Source organism: Coregonus lavaretus (assembly GCF_964263955.1).
Source record: "Coregonus lavaretus genome assembly, contig: HAP1_SCAFFOLD_1317, whole genome shotgun sequence".
NCBI lineage: Eukaryota > Metazoa > Chordata > Actinopteri > Salmoniformes > Salmonidae > Coregonus > Coregonus lavaretus.
The window spans coordinates 57,108-75,000 of NW_028157039.1; the positions used below are offsets into that span (position 1 = coordinate 57,108).

General features: G+C 42.4%; 1 protein-coding gene across 1 annotated transcript in view; it reads right to left on the reverse strand.

Annotated features, from left to right (window-relative positions):
* Positions 1–3,979: 3,979 nt before the first annotated feature.
* The window catches only part of LOC311125868 (E3 ubiquitin-protein ligase Mdm2-like), a 28,148-nt gene continuing 14,234 nt past the window's right edge, over positions 3,980–17,893 (reverse strand). Inside the window, exon 9 of the mRNA XM_084199898.1 lies at positions 3,980–5,634. Within this exon, the coding sequence (XP_084056024.1) occupies positions 5,002–5,634 (633 nt within the window). The 3' untranslated portion in view covers positions 3,980–5,001. The remainder of the gene's footprint in view (positions 5,635–17,893) is intronic.

The window sequence follows — 17,893 nt, forward strand, 5'->3', positions numbered from 1 at the left end:
TTCTGCCGGTGAACGTTGACTTTCACATAGATTTACCCCATATCATTATAGATCCAATTATAAGACTATCATTATCAAAATCATCTGTGCAGGATAGAGGGAAGACTAGGTGAAAATAAAACAACAAAAACTACCATCGTTACCAATATATACAGTGGGGAGAACAAGTATTTGATACACTGCCGATTTTGCAGGTTTTCCTACTTACAAAGCATGTAGAGGTCTGTCATTTTTATCATAGGGACACTTCAACTGTGAGAGACAGAATCTAAAACAAAAATCCAGATAATCACATTGTATGATTTTTAAGTAATTCATTTGCATTTTATTGCATGACATAAGTATTTGATCACCTACCAACCAGTAAGAATTCCGGCTCTCACAGACCTGTTATTTTTTCTTTAAGAAGCCCTCCTGTTCTCCACTCATTACCTGTATTAACTGCACCTGTTTGAACTCGTTACCTGTATAAAAGACACCTGTCCACACACTCAATCAAACAGACTCCAACCTCTCCACAATGGCCAAGACCAGAGAGCTGTGTAAGGACATCAGGGATAAAATTGTAGACCTGCACAAGGCTGGGATGGGCTACAGGACAATAGGCAAGCAGCTTGGTGAGAAGGCAACAACTGTTGGCGCAATTATTAGAAAATGGAAGAAGTTCAAGATGACGGTCAATCACCCTCGGTCTGGGGCTCCATGCAAGATCTCACCTCGTGGGGCATCAATGATCATGAGGAAGGTGAGGGATCAGCCCAGAACTACACGGCACGACCTGGTCAATGACCTGAAGAGAGCTGGGACCACAGTCTCAAAGAAAACCATTAGTAACACACTACGCCGTCATGGATTAAAATCCTGCAGCGCACGCAAGGTCCCCCTGCTCAAGCCAGCGCATGTCCAGGCCCGTCTGAAGTTTGCCAATGACCATCTGGATGATCCAGAGGAGGAATGGGAGAAGGTCATGTGGTCTGATGAGACAAAAATATAGCTTTTTGGTCTAAACTCCACTCGCCGTGTTTGGAGGAAGAAGAAGGATGAGTACAACCCCAAGAACACCATCCCAACCGTGAAGCATGGAGGTGGAAACTCGCTCTGGATAAGAGCGTCTGCTAAATGACTAAAATGTAAATGTAAATGAAACATCATTCTTTGGGGATGCTTTTCTGCAAAGGGGACAGGACGACTGCATTGTATTGAGGGGAGGATGGATGGGGCCATGTATCGCGAGATCTTGGCCAACAACCTCCTTCCCTCAGTAAGAGCATTGAAGATGGGTCGTGGCTGGGTCTTCCAGCATGACAACGACCCGAAACACACAGCCAGGGCAACTAAGGAGTGGCTCCGTAAGAAGCATCTCAAGGTCCTGGAGTGGCCTAGCCAGTCTCCAGACCTGAACACAATAGAAAATCTTAGGAGGGAGCTGAAAGTCTGTATTGCCCAGTGACAGCCCCGAAACCTGAAGGATCTGGAGAAGGTCTGTATGGAGGAGTGGGCCAAAATCCCTGCTGCAGTGTGTGCAAACCTGGTCAAGACCTACAGGAAACGTATGATCTCTGTAATTGCAAACAAAGGTTTCTGTACCAAATATTAAGTTCTGCTTTTCTGATGTATCAAATACTTATGTCATGCAATAAAATGCAAATTAATTACTTAAAAATCATACAATGTGATTTTCTGGATTTTTGTTTTAGATTCCGTCTCTCACAGTTGAAGTGTACCGATGATAAAAATTACAGACCTCTACATGCTTTGTAAGTAGGAAAACCTGCAAAATCGGCAGTGTATCAAATACTTGTTCTCCCCACTGTAAGTGTTAATTTGAACTCCATGACGCTGAACTCCATGACGCTGAACTCCATGACGCTGAACTCCATGAGGCTGAACTCCATGACGCTGAACTCCATGACGCTGAACTCCATGAGGCTGAACTCCATTACGCTGAACTCCATGAGGCTGAACTCCATTACGCTGAACTCCATGAGGCTGAACTCCATGACGCTGAACTCCATGACGCTGAACTCCATGAGGCTGAACTCCATTACGCTGAACTCCATGACGCTGAACTCCATGAGGCTGAACTCCATTACGCTGAACTCCATGACGCTGAACTCCATGAGGCTGAACTCCATTACGCTGAACTCCATGACGCTGAACTCCATGACGCTGAACTCCATGACGCTGAACTCCATGAGGCTGAACTCCATGAGGCTGAACTCCATGACGCTGAACTCCATGAGGCTGAACTCCATGAGGCTGAACTCCATGATGCTGAACTCCATGACGCTGAACTCCATGAGGCTGAACTCCATTACGCTGAACTCCATGACGCTGAACTCCATGAGGCTGAACTCCATTACGCTGAACTCCATGACGCTGAACTCCATGACGCTGAACTCCATGACGCTGAACTCCATGACGCTGAACTCCATTACGCTGAACTCCATGACGCTGAACTCCATGACGCTGAACTCCATGACACTGAACTCCATTACACTGAATGGGAAATTGATGTCACAGATTTGACCTATGTGAAATGAAGAAAATGGAATAAGAGTTTTAAATGTTTAAATGGTATTTGAATAAATACAATAAACAAAGTTTGGCCTAAGTTTATTCACCTCTATTTCTGGAAATACACATGGAAATAATTTAGACCTAATGTCACACATTGACATTTTGGCACAACGATGAAAAGTATGTTGATACCTGCTTGTCGAACATCTCATTCTATAATCATGGCATTAATATGGAGTTGGTCCCCCCTTTGCTGCTATAACAGCCTCCACTCTTCTGGGAAGACTTTCCACTAGATGTTGGAACATTGCTGTGGGGACTTGTTTTCATTCAGCCACAAGCATTAGTGAGGTCGGGCACTGATGTTGGGCGATTAGGCCTGGCTCACAGTCGGCGTTCCAAATCATCCCAAAGGTGTTAGATGGGGTTGAGGTCAGGGCTCTGTGCAGGCCAGTCAAGTTCTTCCACACCGACCTCGACAAACCATTTCTGTATGGACCTCGCTTTGTGCACGGGGGCATTGTCATGCTGAAACAGGAAAGGGCCTTCCCCAAACTGTTGCCACAAAGTTAGAAGCACAGAATCGTCTAGAATGTAATTGTATGCCGTAGCGTTACAATTTCCCTTCACTGGAACTAAGGGGCCTAGCCCGAACCATGAAAAACAGCCCCCGACCATTATTCCTCCTCCACCAAACTTTACAGTAGGCACTCTGCAAGGTGGGCAGGTAGCGTTTTCCTGGCATCCGCCAAACCCAGATTCGTCCGTCGGACTGCCAGATGGTGAAGCGTGATTCATCACTCCAGAGAACGCGTTTCCACTGCTCCAGAGTCCAATGGCGGCGAGCTTTACACCACTCCAGGCGATGCTTGGCATTGGTGATCTTAGGCTTGTGTGCGGCTGCTCGGCCATGGAAACCCATTTCATGAAGACTCCCGACGAACAGTTCTTGTTCTGACGCTGCTTCCAGAGGCAGTTTGGAACTCGGTAGTGAGTGATGCAACCGAGGACAGACGATTTTTACTCGCTACGCGCTTCAGCACTCGGCGGTCCCGTTCTGTGAGCTTGTGTGGCCTACCACTTCGCGGCTGAGCCGTTGTTGCTCCTAGACATTTCCACTCCACAATAACAGCACTTACAGTTGACAAGGCCAGCTCTAGCATGGCGAACTGACTTGTTGGAAAGGTGGCATCCTGTGACGGTGCCACGTTGAAAGTCGCGGAGCTCTTCAGTAAGGCCATTCTACTGCCAACGTTTGTTTTTATGGAGATTGCATGGCGGTGTGCTCGATTTGTATACACCTGTCAGCAACGGGTGTGGCTGAAATGGCCGAATCCACAAATGTGAAAGTGTCCACATACTTTTGTGTATATGTAATGTAGATCACACATTGTTAATGGAATAACGCTTTACACAAAGGTAAAAAGTTAGATCATTAGCATAAGAGCAAATTACCACATTCATTATTTAACCTTTATTTAACAAGAACAAATTCTTATTTACAATGACGGCCTACCCCTGGCCAAACCCGGACGACGCTGGGCCAATTGTGCGCCGAAACACGTCAAACCAAAAACACGTCAGCCCACACAAATCAAAACCTGATTTTAATATCATTCAAAGGTCTCTTCAGCGCTCCAACGGCATAACGACAGCCTTAAATGTTTAACTTCAGTCAGTTGGCTTGCCCGGGTTGAGACTTGAGAAAGTAGCAGCGCTTCAGTGTTAAGCGTGCAGCCCAAATGGCACCCCATGGGCCCTGGTCAATAGTAGTGCACTATAAAGGGAATAGGGCATGTTTGCTGAGATTTAATGAAAAGTAGTCCCCTCGGCAACAACAAACAACAAATGTCTCTTTCTGCCGGTGAACGTTGACTTTCACATAGATTTACCCCATATCATTATAGATCCAATTATAAGACTATCATTATCAAAATCATCTGTGCAGGATAGAGGGAAGACTAGGTGAAAAATAAAACAACAAAAACGACCATAGTTCCCAATATATAAGTGTTATTTTGATAGACATACTTTATTCAAATCAAACTAATAAAATAAAGTGAATATATCACTGCTAACAGAATTTGATCCATTTGAAACCCTAGATAGAACACATCAGGAGATTATTATCACTATAAATCCATCACAAATCAACAACTGGCACCTTGCTTGGTAGAGTCAAGACACTCAGACCGTTCAGAAATAAAACCACTTCCAAATAAACAATGAAACATATATACACATTTATTAATTCTGAGGTATGGTGTTTTGGATCAGGGAGTGGGTGTAGCTATAGGTTACATCCTAAACGGCACCCTATTCCCTATATAGTGCACTACTTTAGACCAGAGAATGGCACCCTATTCCCTATATAGTGCACTACTTTTGACCGGAGCCCTATGGGCCATGGTTGAAAGTAGTGCACTACATAGGGAATAGACTTCTATTTGGGATGCAAGCCAGTCTAGCCGATAGCCGTCCTCAGCTGAGATAAATTAAGACGACGGACTGGATGGGCTCCCTGCAGACTGGACACAGCTTGTTCCTCTTCTTCAGTTTCTTGGCGCAGGTGTAACAGGCCATGAGGTGTCCGGTGCGTCCGTGTACAATGCAGCCGTTCTTGGGCCTGGTCTGACAGATGACGCAGGGCTCCAGGCAGCTGGCGGGGAGGTGAGCCTCCTGGCTGTTGAAGCGCTCCAGGTCTGGTGCCATCACTTCCTGGCTGAAGGGGGCGCTAGAGGACGAGCCTGATCCTACACCACTGGAAGAAGAAGAAGAGGTGGAGGGCTGGGAGGAGCAGGCTGAGTCTTTGGAATCGGGGCCAGAGACGGACACCAATTCCTGGGAGTCTTTGAGGAGGGGAAGGGGCGACCGGGCTCTCTTCCCGTCTGGGTCATCCAGTCCTTCAGCCTCGGTCTCGTCTGTCTCTGTCGGGGCTGGGGAAGGCTTGGGGGACAAAGGTTTGAGGTTGGGGGCCGTGGTGGTGGTGGTGGTGGTGATAGCAGAGTTGCTGTCAGACTGGGGAAACCATTCCTTTCTTAGCTTCCAGCAGCGGTTGCAGTTACGGGGCAGGGGAGGGTTCAACTCCTCACACTTCGAGCACTTCCAGTAGTCCTGAAACACAACAGACGACACCGCTAGATTAGACAGACGACACCGCTAGATTAGACAGACGACACCGCTAGATTAGATTAGACAGACGACACCGCTAGATTAGATTAGACAGACGACACCGCTAGATTAGACAGACGACAGCGCTAGATTAGATTAGACAGACGACACCGCTAGATTAGACAGACGACAGCGCTAGATTAGATTAGACAGACGACACTGCTAGATTAGATCAGACAGACGACACCGCTAGATTAGACAGACGACAGCGCTAGATTAGATTAGACAGACGACAGCGCTAGATTAGACAGACGACAGCGCTAGATTAGACAGACGACACCGCTAGATTAGATTAGACAGACGACACCGCTAGATTAGACAGACGACACCGCTAGATTAGACAGACGACAGCGCTAGATTAAACAACAGCGCTAGATTAGACAACAGGCCATACAACTAGATTAGACAACAGGCAATACAACTAGATTAGACAACACCACTAGATTAGACAACAGGCCATACAGCTATATTAGACAACACCACTAGATTAGACAACAGGCCATACAGCTAGATTAGACAACAGGCCATACAGCTAGATTAGACAACAGGCCATACAACTAGATTAGACAACAGGCCATACAACTAGATTAGACAACAGGCCATACAACTAGATTACACAACAGGCAATACAACTAGATTAGACAACACCACTAGATTAGACAACAGGCCATACAACTAGATTAGACAACAGGCCATACAGCTAGATTAGACAACAGGCCATACAACTAGATTAGACAACACCACTAGATTAGACAACAGGCCATACAACTAGATTAGACAACAGGCCATACAACTAGATTAGACAACAGGCCATACAACTAGATTAGACAACACCACTAGATTAGACAACAGGCCATACAACTAGATTAGACAACAGGCCATACAACTAGATTAGACAACAGGCCATACAACTAGATTAGACAACAGGCCATACAGCTAGATTAGACAACAGGCCATACAGCTAGATTAGACAACAGGCCATACAGCTAGATTAGACAACAGGCCATACAGCTAGATTAGACAACAGGCCATACAGCTAGATTATACAACAGGCAATACAACTAGATTATACAACAGGCCATACAGCTAGATTAGACAACAGGCAATACAGCTAGATTAGACAACAGGCCATACAACTAGATTAGACAACACCACTAGATTAGACAACAGGCCATACAACTAGATTAGACAACAGGCCATACAGCTAGATTAGACAACAGGCCATACAACTAGATTAGACAACAGGCCATACAACTAGATTAGACAACAGGCCATACAACTAGATTAGACAACAGGCCATACAGCTAGATTAGACAACAGGCCATACAACTAGATTAGACAACAGGCCATACAACTAGATTAGACAACAGGCAATACAGCTAGATTAGACAACACCACTAGATTAGACAACAGGCCATACAACTAGATTAGACAACAGGCAATACAACTAGATTAGACAACAGGCCATACAACTAGATTAGACAACAGGCAATACAACTAGATTAGACAACAGGCCATACAACTAGATTAGACAACAGGCCATACAACTAGATTATACAACACCACTAGATTAGACAACACCACTAGATTAGACAACAGGCAATACAACTAGATTAGACAACAGGCCATACAACTAGATTAGACAACAGGCCATACAGCTAGATTAGACAACACCACTAGATTAGACAACAGGCAATACAACTAGATTAGACAACAGGCAATACAACTAGATTAGACAACAGGCCATACAGCTAGATTAGACAACAGGCAATACAACTAGATTAGACAACAGGCCATACAACTAGATTAGACAACAGGCCATACAACTAGATTAGACAACAGGCCATACAACTAGATTAGACAACACCACTAGATTAGACAACAGGCAATACAACTAGATTAGACAACAGGCCATACAACTAGATTAGACAACAGGCCATACAGCTAGATTAGACAACAGGCAATACAGCTAGATTAGACAACAGGCCATACAACTAGATTAGACAACAGGCCATACAACTAGATTAGACAACAGACACTACAACTAGATTAGACAACAGGCAATACAACTAGATTAGACAACAGACACTACAACTAGATTAGATAACAGGCCATACAGCTAGATTAGACAACAGGCCATACAACTAGATTAGACAACAGGCCATACAGCTAGATTAGACAACACCACTAGATTAGACAACAGGCCATACAACTAGATTAGACAACAGGCCATACAACTAGATTAGACAACAGGCCATACAACTAGATTAGACAACAGGCAATACAGCTAGATTAGACAACAGGCCATACAACTAGATTAGACAACAGGCCATACAGCTAGATTAGACAACAGGCCATACAACTAGATTAGACAACAGGCCATACAACTAGATTAGACAACAGGCAATACAGCTAGATTAGACAACACCACTAGATTAGACAACAGGCAATACAACTAGATTAGACAACAGGCCATACAACTAGATTAGACAACACCACTAGATTATACAACAGGCCATACAGCTAGATTAGACAACAGACACTACAACTAGATTAGACAACAGGCCATACAGCTAGATTAGACAACAGACACTACAACTAGATTAGACAACAGGCCATACAGCTAGATTACACAACAGACACTACAACTAGATTAGACAACAGGCCATACAGCTAGATTAGACAACAGGCCATACAGCTATATTAGACAACAGGCCATACAACTAGATTAGACAACAGGCCATACAACTAGATTAGACAACACCACTAGATTAGACAACAGGCCATACAGCTAGATTACACAACAGGCCATACAGCTAGATTAGACAACACCACTAGATTAGACAACAGGCCATACAACTAGATTAGACAACAGGCCATACAGCTAGATTAGACAACACCACTAGATTAGACAACAGGCCATACAACTAGATTAGACAACAGGCCATACAGCTATATTAGACAACAGGCCATACAACTAGATTAGACAACAGGCCATACAACTAGATTAGACAACAGGCCATACAGCTAGATTAGACAACACCACTAGATTAGACAACAGGCCATACAACTAGATTAGACAACAGGCCATACAGCTAGATTAGACAACACCACTAGATTAGACAACAGGCCATACAGCTAGATTAGACAACAGTCCATACAGCTAGATTAGACAACAGGCCATACAGCTAGATTAGACAACAGGCCATACAACTAGATTAGACAACAGGCCATACAACTAGATTAGACAACACCACTAGATTAGACAACAGGCCATACAACTAGATTAGACAACAGGCCATACAACTAGATTAGACAACACCACTAGATTAGACAACAGGCCATACAACTAGATTAGACAACAGGCCATACAACTAGATTAGACAACAGGCCATACAGCTAGATTAGACAACAGGCCATACAACTAGATTAGACAACACCACTAGATTAGACAACAGGCCATACAACTAGATTAGACAACAGGCCATACAACTAGATTAGACAACAGGCCATACAGCTAGATTAGACAACAGGCCATACAGCTATATTAGACAACAGGCCATACAACTAGATTAGACAACACCACTAGATTAGACAACAGGCAATACAACTAGATTAGACAACAGGCCATACAGCTAGATTAGACAACACCACTAGATTAGACAACAGGCCATACAACTAGATTAGACAACAGGCCATACAGCTAGATTAGACAACACCACTAGATTAGACAACAGGCAATACAACTAGATTAGACAACAGGCCATACAACTAGATTATACAACAGGCCATACAACTAGATTAGACAACAGGCCATACAGCTAGATTAGACAACAGACACTACAACTAGATTAGACAACAGGCCATACAACTAGATTAGACAACAGGCAATACAGCTAGATTAGACAACAGGCAATACAACTAGATTAGACAACAGGCAATACAACTAGATTAGACAACACCACTAGATTAGACAACAGGCCATACAGCTAGATTAGACAACAGGCCATACAGCTAGATTAGACAACACCACTAGATTAGACAACAGGCCATACAACTAGATCATACAACAGGCCATACAGCTAGATTAGACAACAGGCCATACAACTAGATTAGACAACAGGCCATACAGCTAGATTAGACAACAGGCCATACAACTAGATTAGACAACAGGCCATACAGCTAGATTAGACAACACCACTAGATTAGACAACAGGCCATACAACTAGATTATACAACAGGCCATACAGCTAGATTAGACAACAGGCCATACAGCTAGATTAGACAACAGGCCATACAACTAGATTAGACAACAGGCCATACAGCTAGATTAGACAACACCACTAGATTAGACAACAGGCCATACAACTAGATTAGACAACAGGCCATACAACTAGATTAGACAACAGGCCATACAACTAGATTAAACAACAGGCCATACAACTAGATTAGACAACAGGCAATACAGCTAGATTAGACAACACCACTAGATTAGACAACAGGCCATACAACTAGATTAGACAACAGGCCATACAACTAGATTATACAACACCACTAGATTAGACAACAGGCCATACAGCTAGATTAGACAACAGGCCATACAACTAGATTAGACAACAGGCCATACAACTAGATTAGACAACAGGCAATACAGCTAGATTAGACAACACCGCTAGATTAGATTAGACAGACGACACCGCTAGATTAGACAGACGACACCGCTAGATTAGACAGACGACAGCGCTAGATTAAACAACAGCGCTAGATTAGACAACAGGCCATACAACTATATTAGACAACAGGCAATACAACTAGATTAGACAACAGGCCATACAACTAGATTAGACAACAGGCCATACAACTAGATTAGACAACAGGCCATACAGCTAGATTAGACAACAGGCCATACAGCTAGATTAGACAACAGGCAATACAACTAGATTAGACAACAGGCCATACAGCTAGATTAGACAACAGGCCATACAGCTAGATTAGACAACAGGCAATACAGCTAGATTAGACAACAGGCAATACAGCTAGATTAGACAACAGGCCATACAGCTAGATTAGACAACAGGCCATACAACTAGATTAGACAACAGGCCATACAGCTAGATTAGACAACAGGCAATACAGCTAGATTAGACAACAGGCCATACAACTAGATTATACAACAGGCCATACAGCTAGATTAGACAACAGGCAATACAGCTAGATTAGACAACAGGCAATACAACTAGATTAGACAACAGGCCATACAGCTAGATTAGACAACAGGCAATACAACTAGATTAGACAACAGGCCATACAACTAGATTAGACAACAGGCAATACAACTAGATTAGACAACAGGCCATACAGCTAGATTAGACAACAGGCCATACAACTAGATTAGACAACAGGCCATACAACTAGATTAGACAACAGGCCATACAACTAGATTAGACAACACCACTAGATTAGACAACAGGCCATACAACTAGATTAGACAACAGGCAATACAGCTATATTAGACAACAGGCCATACAGCTAGATTAGACAACACCACTAGATTAGACAACAGGCCATACAACTAGATTAGACAACAGGCCATACAACTAGATTAGACAACAGGCCATACAACTAGATTAGACAACAGGCCATACAACTAGATTAGACAACAGGCCATACAACTAGATTAGACAACAGGCAATACAACTAGATTAGACAACAGGCCATACAGCTAGATTAGACAACAGGCCATACAACTAGATTAGACAACAGGCCATACAACTAGATTAGACAACAGGCCATACAACTAGATTAGACAACAGGCCATACAACTAGATTAGACAACAGGCCATACAACTAGATTAGACAACAGGCCATACAACTAGATTAGACAACAGGCCATACAACTAGATTAGACAACAGGCCATACAACTAGATTAGACAACAGGCCATACAACTAGATTAGACAACAGGCAATACAACTAGATTAGACAACAGGCCATACAACTAGATTAGACAACAGGCCATACAGCTAGATTAGACAACACCACTAGATTAGACAACAGGCCATACAGCTAGATTAGACAACAGGCCATACAACTAGATTAGACAACAGGCCATACAGCTAGATTAGACAACAGGCCATACAGCTAGATTAGACAACAGGCAATACAACTATATTAGACAACAGGCCATACAGCTAGATTAGACAACAGGCCATACAGCTAGATTAGACAACAGGCCATACAACTAGATTAGACAACACCACTAGATTAGACAACAGGCCATACAACTAGATTAGACAACAGGCCATACAACTAGATTAGACAACAGGCCATACAACTAGATTAGACAACAGGCCATACAACTAGATTAGACAACAGGCCATACAACTAGATTAGACAACAGGCCATACAACTAGATTAGACAACAGGCCATACAGCTAGATTATACAACAGGCCATACAGCTAGATTAGACAACAGACACTACAACTAGATTAGACAACAGGCCATACAACTAGATTAGACAACAGGCAATACAACTAGATTAGACAACAGGCCATACAACTAGATTAGACAACAGGCCATACAGCTAGATTAGACAACAGGCCATACAGCTAGATTAGACAACAGGCCATACAACTAGATTAGACAACAGGCCATACAACTAGATTAGACAACACCACTAGATTAGACAACAGGCCATACAACTAGATTATACAACAGGCCATACAGCTAGATTAGACAACAGGCCATACAACTAGATTATACAACACCACTAGATTAGACAACAGGCCATACAACTAGATTAGACAACAGGCCATACAACTAGATTATACATCACCACTAGATTAGACAACAGGCCATACAGCTAGATTAGACAACAGGCCATACAACTAGATTAGACAACAGGCCATACAACTAGATTAGACAACAGGCCATACAGCTAGATTAGACAACAGGCCATACAACTAGATTAGACAACAGGCCATACAACTAGATTAGACAACAGGCCATACAACTAGATTAGACAACAGGCCATACAACTAGATTAGACAACAGGCCATACAGCTAGATTAGACAACAGGCCATACAGCTAGATTAGACAACAGGCCATACAGCTAGATTAGACAACAGGCAATACAGCTAGATTAGACAACACCACTAGATTATACAACAGGCCATACAACTAGATTAGACAACAGGCCATACAGCTAGATTAGACAACAGGCCATACAACTAGATTAGACAACAGGCCATACAACTAGATTAGACAACAGGCCATACAACTAGATTAGACAACAGGCCATACAACTAGATTAGACAACAGGCCATACAGCTAGATTAGACAACAGGCCATACAACTAGATTAGACAACAGGCCATACAGCTAGATTAGACAACAGGCCATACAACTAGATTAGACAACAGGCAATACAACTAGATTAGACAACACCACTAGATTAGACAACAGGCCATACAGCTAGATTAGACAACAGGCCATACAACTAGATTAGACAACAGGCCATACAGCTAGATTAGACAACAGGCCATACAGCTAGATTAGACAACAGGCAATACAACTATATTAGACAACAGGCCATACAGCTAGATTAGACAACAGGCCATACAGCTAGATTAGACAACAGGCCATACAACTAGATTAGACAACACCACTAGATTAGACAACAGGCCATACAACTAGATTAGACAACAGGCCATACAACTAGATTAGACAACAGGCCATACAACTAGATTAGACAACAGGCCATACAACTAGATTAGACAACAGGCCATACAACTAGATTAGACAACAGGCCATACAGCTAGATTAGACAACAGGCCATACAGCTAGATTAGACAACAGGCCATACAACTAGATTAGACAACAGGCCATACAACTAGATTAGACAACACCACTAGATTAGACAACAGGCCATACAACTAGATTATACAACAGGCCATACAGCTAGATTAGACAACAGGCCATACAACTAGATTATACAACACCACTAGATTAGACAACAGGCCATACAACTAGATTAGACAACAGGCCATACAACTAGATTATACATCACCACTAGATTAGACAACAGGCCATACAGCTAGATTAGACAACAGGCCATACAACTAGATTAGACAACAGGCCATACAACTAGATTAGACAACAGGCCATACAGCTAGATTAGACAACAGGCCATACAACTAGATTAGACAACAGGCCATACAACTAGATTAGACAACAGGCCATACAACTAGATTAGACAACAGGCCATACAACTAGATTAGACAACAGGCCATACAGCTAGATTAGACAACAGGCCATACAGCTAGATTAGACAACAGGCCATACAGCTAGATTAGACAACAGGCAATACAGCTAGATTAGACAACACCACTAGATTATACAACAGGCCATACAACTAGATTAGACAACAGGCCATACAGCTAGATTAGACAACAGGCCATACAACTAGATTAGACAACAGGCCATACAACTAGATTAGACAACAGGCCATACAACTAGATTAGACAACAGGCCATACAACTAGATTAGACAACAGGCCATACAGCTAGATTAGACAACAGGCCATACAACTAGATTAGACAACAGGCAATACAACTAGATTAGACAACACCACTAGATTAGACAACAGGCCATACAACTAGATTAGACAACAGGCAATACAACTAGATTAGACAACAGGCCATACAACTAGATTAGACAACAGGCAATACAGCTAGATTAGACAACAGGCCATACAACTAGATTAGACAACAGGCCATACAACTAGATTAGACAACAGGCCATACAACTAGATTAGACAACAGGCCATACAACTAGATTAGACAACAGGCCATACAACTAGATTAGACAACAGGCCATACAGCTAGATTAGACAACACCAATAGATTAGACAACAGGCCATACAACTAGATTAGACAACAGGCCATACAGCTATATTAGACAACACCACTAGATTAGACAACAGGCCATACAACTAGATTAGACAACACCACTAGATTAGACAACAGGCCATACAACTAGATTAGACAACACCACTAGATTAGACAACAGGCCATACAGCTAGATTAGACAACACCACTAGATTAGACAACAGGCCATACAACTAGATTAGACAACAGGCCATACAACTAGATTAGACAACAGGCCATACAACTAGATTAGACAACACCACTAGATTAGACAACAGGCCATACAGCTAGATTAGACAACAGGCCATACAGCTAGATTAGACAACAGGCCATACAACTAGATTAGACAACAGGCCATACAACTAGATTAGACAACAGGCCATACAACTAGATTAGACAACAGGCCATACAACTAAATTAGACAACAGGCCATACAGCTATATTAGACAACACCACTAGATTAGACAACAGGCCATACAACTAGATTAGACAACACCACTAGATTAGACAACAGGCCATACAACTAGATTAGACAACACCACTAGATTAGACAACAGGCCATACAGCTAGATTAGACAACACCACTAGATTAGACAACAGGCCATACAACTAGATTAGACAACAGGCAATACAACTAGATTAGACAACAGGCCATACAACTAGATTAGACAACAGGCCATACAGCTAGATTAGACAACAGGCCATACAGCTAGATTAGACAACAGGCCATACAACTAGATTAGACAACAGGCCATACAACTAGATTAGACAACACCACTAGATTAGACAACAGGCCATACAACTAGATTATACAACAGGCCATACAGCTAGATTAGACAACAGGCCATACAACTAGATTATACAACACCACTAGATTAGACAACAGGCCATACAACTAGATTAGACAACAGGCCATACAACTAGATTATACATCACCACTAGATTAGACAACAGGCCATACAGCTAGATTAGACAACAGGCCATACAACTAGATTAGACAACAGGCCATACAACTAGATTAGACAACAGGCCATACAGCTAGATTAGACAACAGGCCATACAACTAGATTAGACAACAGGCCATACAACTAGATTAGACAACAGGCCATACAACTAGATTAGACAACAGGCCATACAACTAGATTAGACAACAGGCCATACAGCTAGATTAGACAACAGGCCATACAGCTAGATTAGACAACAGGCCATACAGCTAGATTAGACAACAGGCAATACAGCTAGATTAGACAACACCACTAGATTATACAACAGGCCATACAACTAGATTAGACAACAGGCCATACAGCTAGATTAGACAACAGGCCATACAACTAGATTAGACAACAGGCCATACAACTAGATTAGACAACAGGCCATACAACTAGATTAGACAACAGGCCATACAACTAGATTAGACAACAGGCCATACAGCTAGATTAGACAACAGGCCATACAACTAGATTAGACAACAGGCAATACAACTAGATTAGACAACACCACTAGATTAGACAACAGGCCATACAACTAGATTAGACAACAGGCAATACAACTAGATTAGACAACAGGCCATACAACTAGATTAGACAACAGGCAATACAGCTAGATTAGACAACAGGCCATACAACTAGATTAGACAACAGGCCATACAACTAGATTAGACAACAGGCCATACAACTAGATTAGACAACAGGCCATACAACTAGATTAGACAACAGGCCATACAACTAGATTAGACAACAGGCCATACAGCTAGATTAGACAACACCAATAGATTAGACAACAGGCCATACAACTAGATTAGACAACAGGCCATACAGCTATATTAGACAACACCACTAGATTAGACAACAGGCCATACAACTAGATTAGACAACACCACTAGATTAGACAACAGGCCATACAACTAGATTAGACAACACCACTAGATTAGACAACAGGCCATACAGCTAGATTAGACAACACCACTAGATTAGACAACAGGCCATACAACTAGATTAGACAACAGGCCATACAACTAGATTAGACAACAGGCCATACAACTAGATTAGACAACACCACTAGATTAGACAACAGGCCATACAGCTAGATTAGACAACAGGCCATACAGCTAGATTAGACAACAGGCCATACAACTAGATTAGACAACAGGCCATACAACTAGATTAGACAACAGGCCATACAACTAGATTAGACAACAGGCCATACAACTAAATTAGACAACAGGCCATACAGCTATATTAGACAACACCACTAGATTAGACAACAGGCCATACAACTAGATTAGACAACACCACTAGATTAGACAACAGGCCATACAACTAGATTAGACAACACCACTAGATTAGACAACAGGCCATACAGCTAGATTAGACAACACCACTAGATTAGACAACAGGCCATACAACTAGATTAGACAACACCACTAGATTAGACAACAGGCCATACAACTAGATTAGACAACAGGCCATACAACTAGATTAGACAACACCACTAGATTAGACAACAGGCCATACAACTAGATTAGACAACAGGCAATACAACTAGATTAGACAACAGGCAATACAGCTAGATTAGACAACAGGCCATACAGCTAGATTAGACAACAGGCAATACAGCTAGATTAGACAACAGGCCATACAACTAGATTAGACAACAGGCAATACAGCTAGATTAGACAACAGGCCATACAGCTAGATTAGACAACAGGCCATACAGCTAGATTAGACAACACCACTAGATTAGACAACAGGCAATACAGCTAGATTAGACAACAGGCCATACAACTAGATTAGACAACAGGCCATACAGCTAGATTAGACAACAGGCCATACAACTAGATTAGACAACAGGCCATACAACTAGATTATACAACACCACTAGATTAGACAACAGGCCATACAGCTAGATTAGACAACAGGCCATACAGCTAGATTAGACAACAGGCCATACAACTAGATTAGACAACAGGCAATACAGCTAGATTAGACAACAGGCAATACAGCTAGATTAGACAACAGGCCATACAACTAGATTAGACAACAAACCATACAACTAGATTAGACAACAGGCCATACAGCTAGATTAGACAACAGGCCATACAACTAGATTAGACAACAGGCCATACAACTAGATTAGACAACAGGCAATACAACTAGATTAGACAACACCACTAGATTAGACAACAGGCCATACAGCTAGATTAGACAACAGGCCATACAGCTAGATTAGACAACAGGCCATACAACTAGATTAGACAACAGACACTAACCAACCAG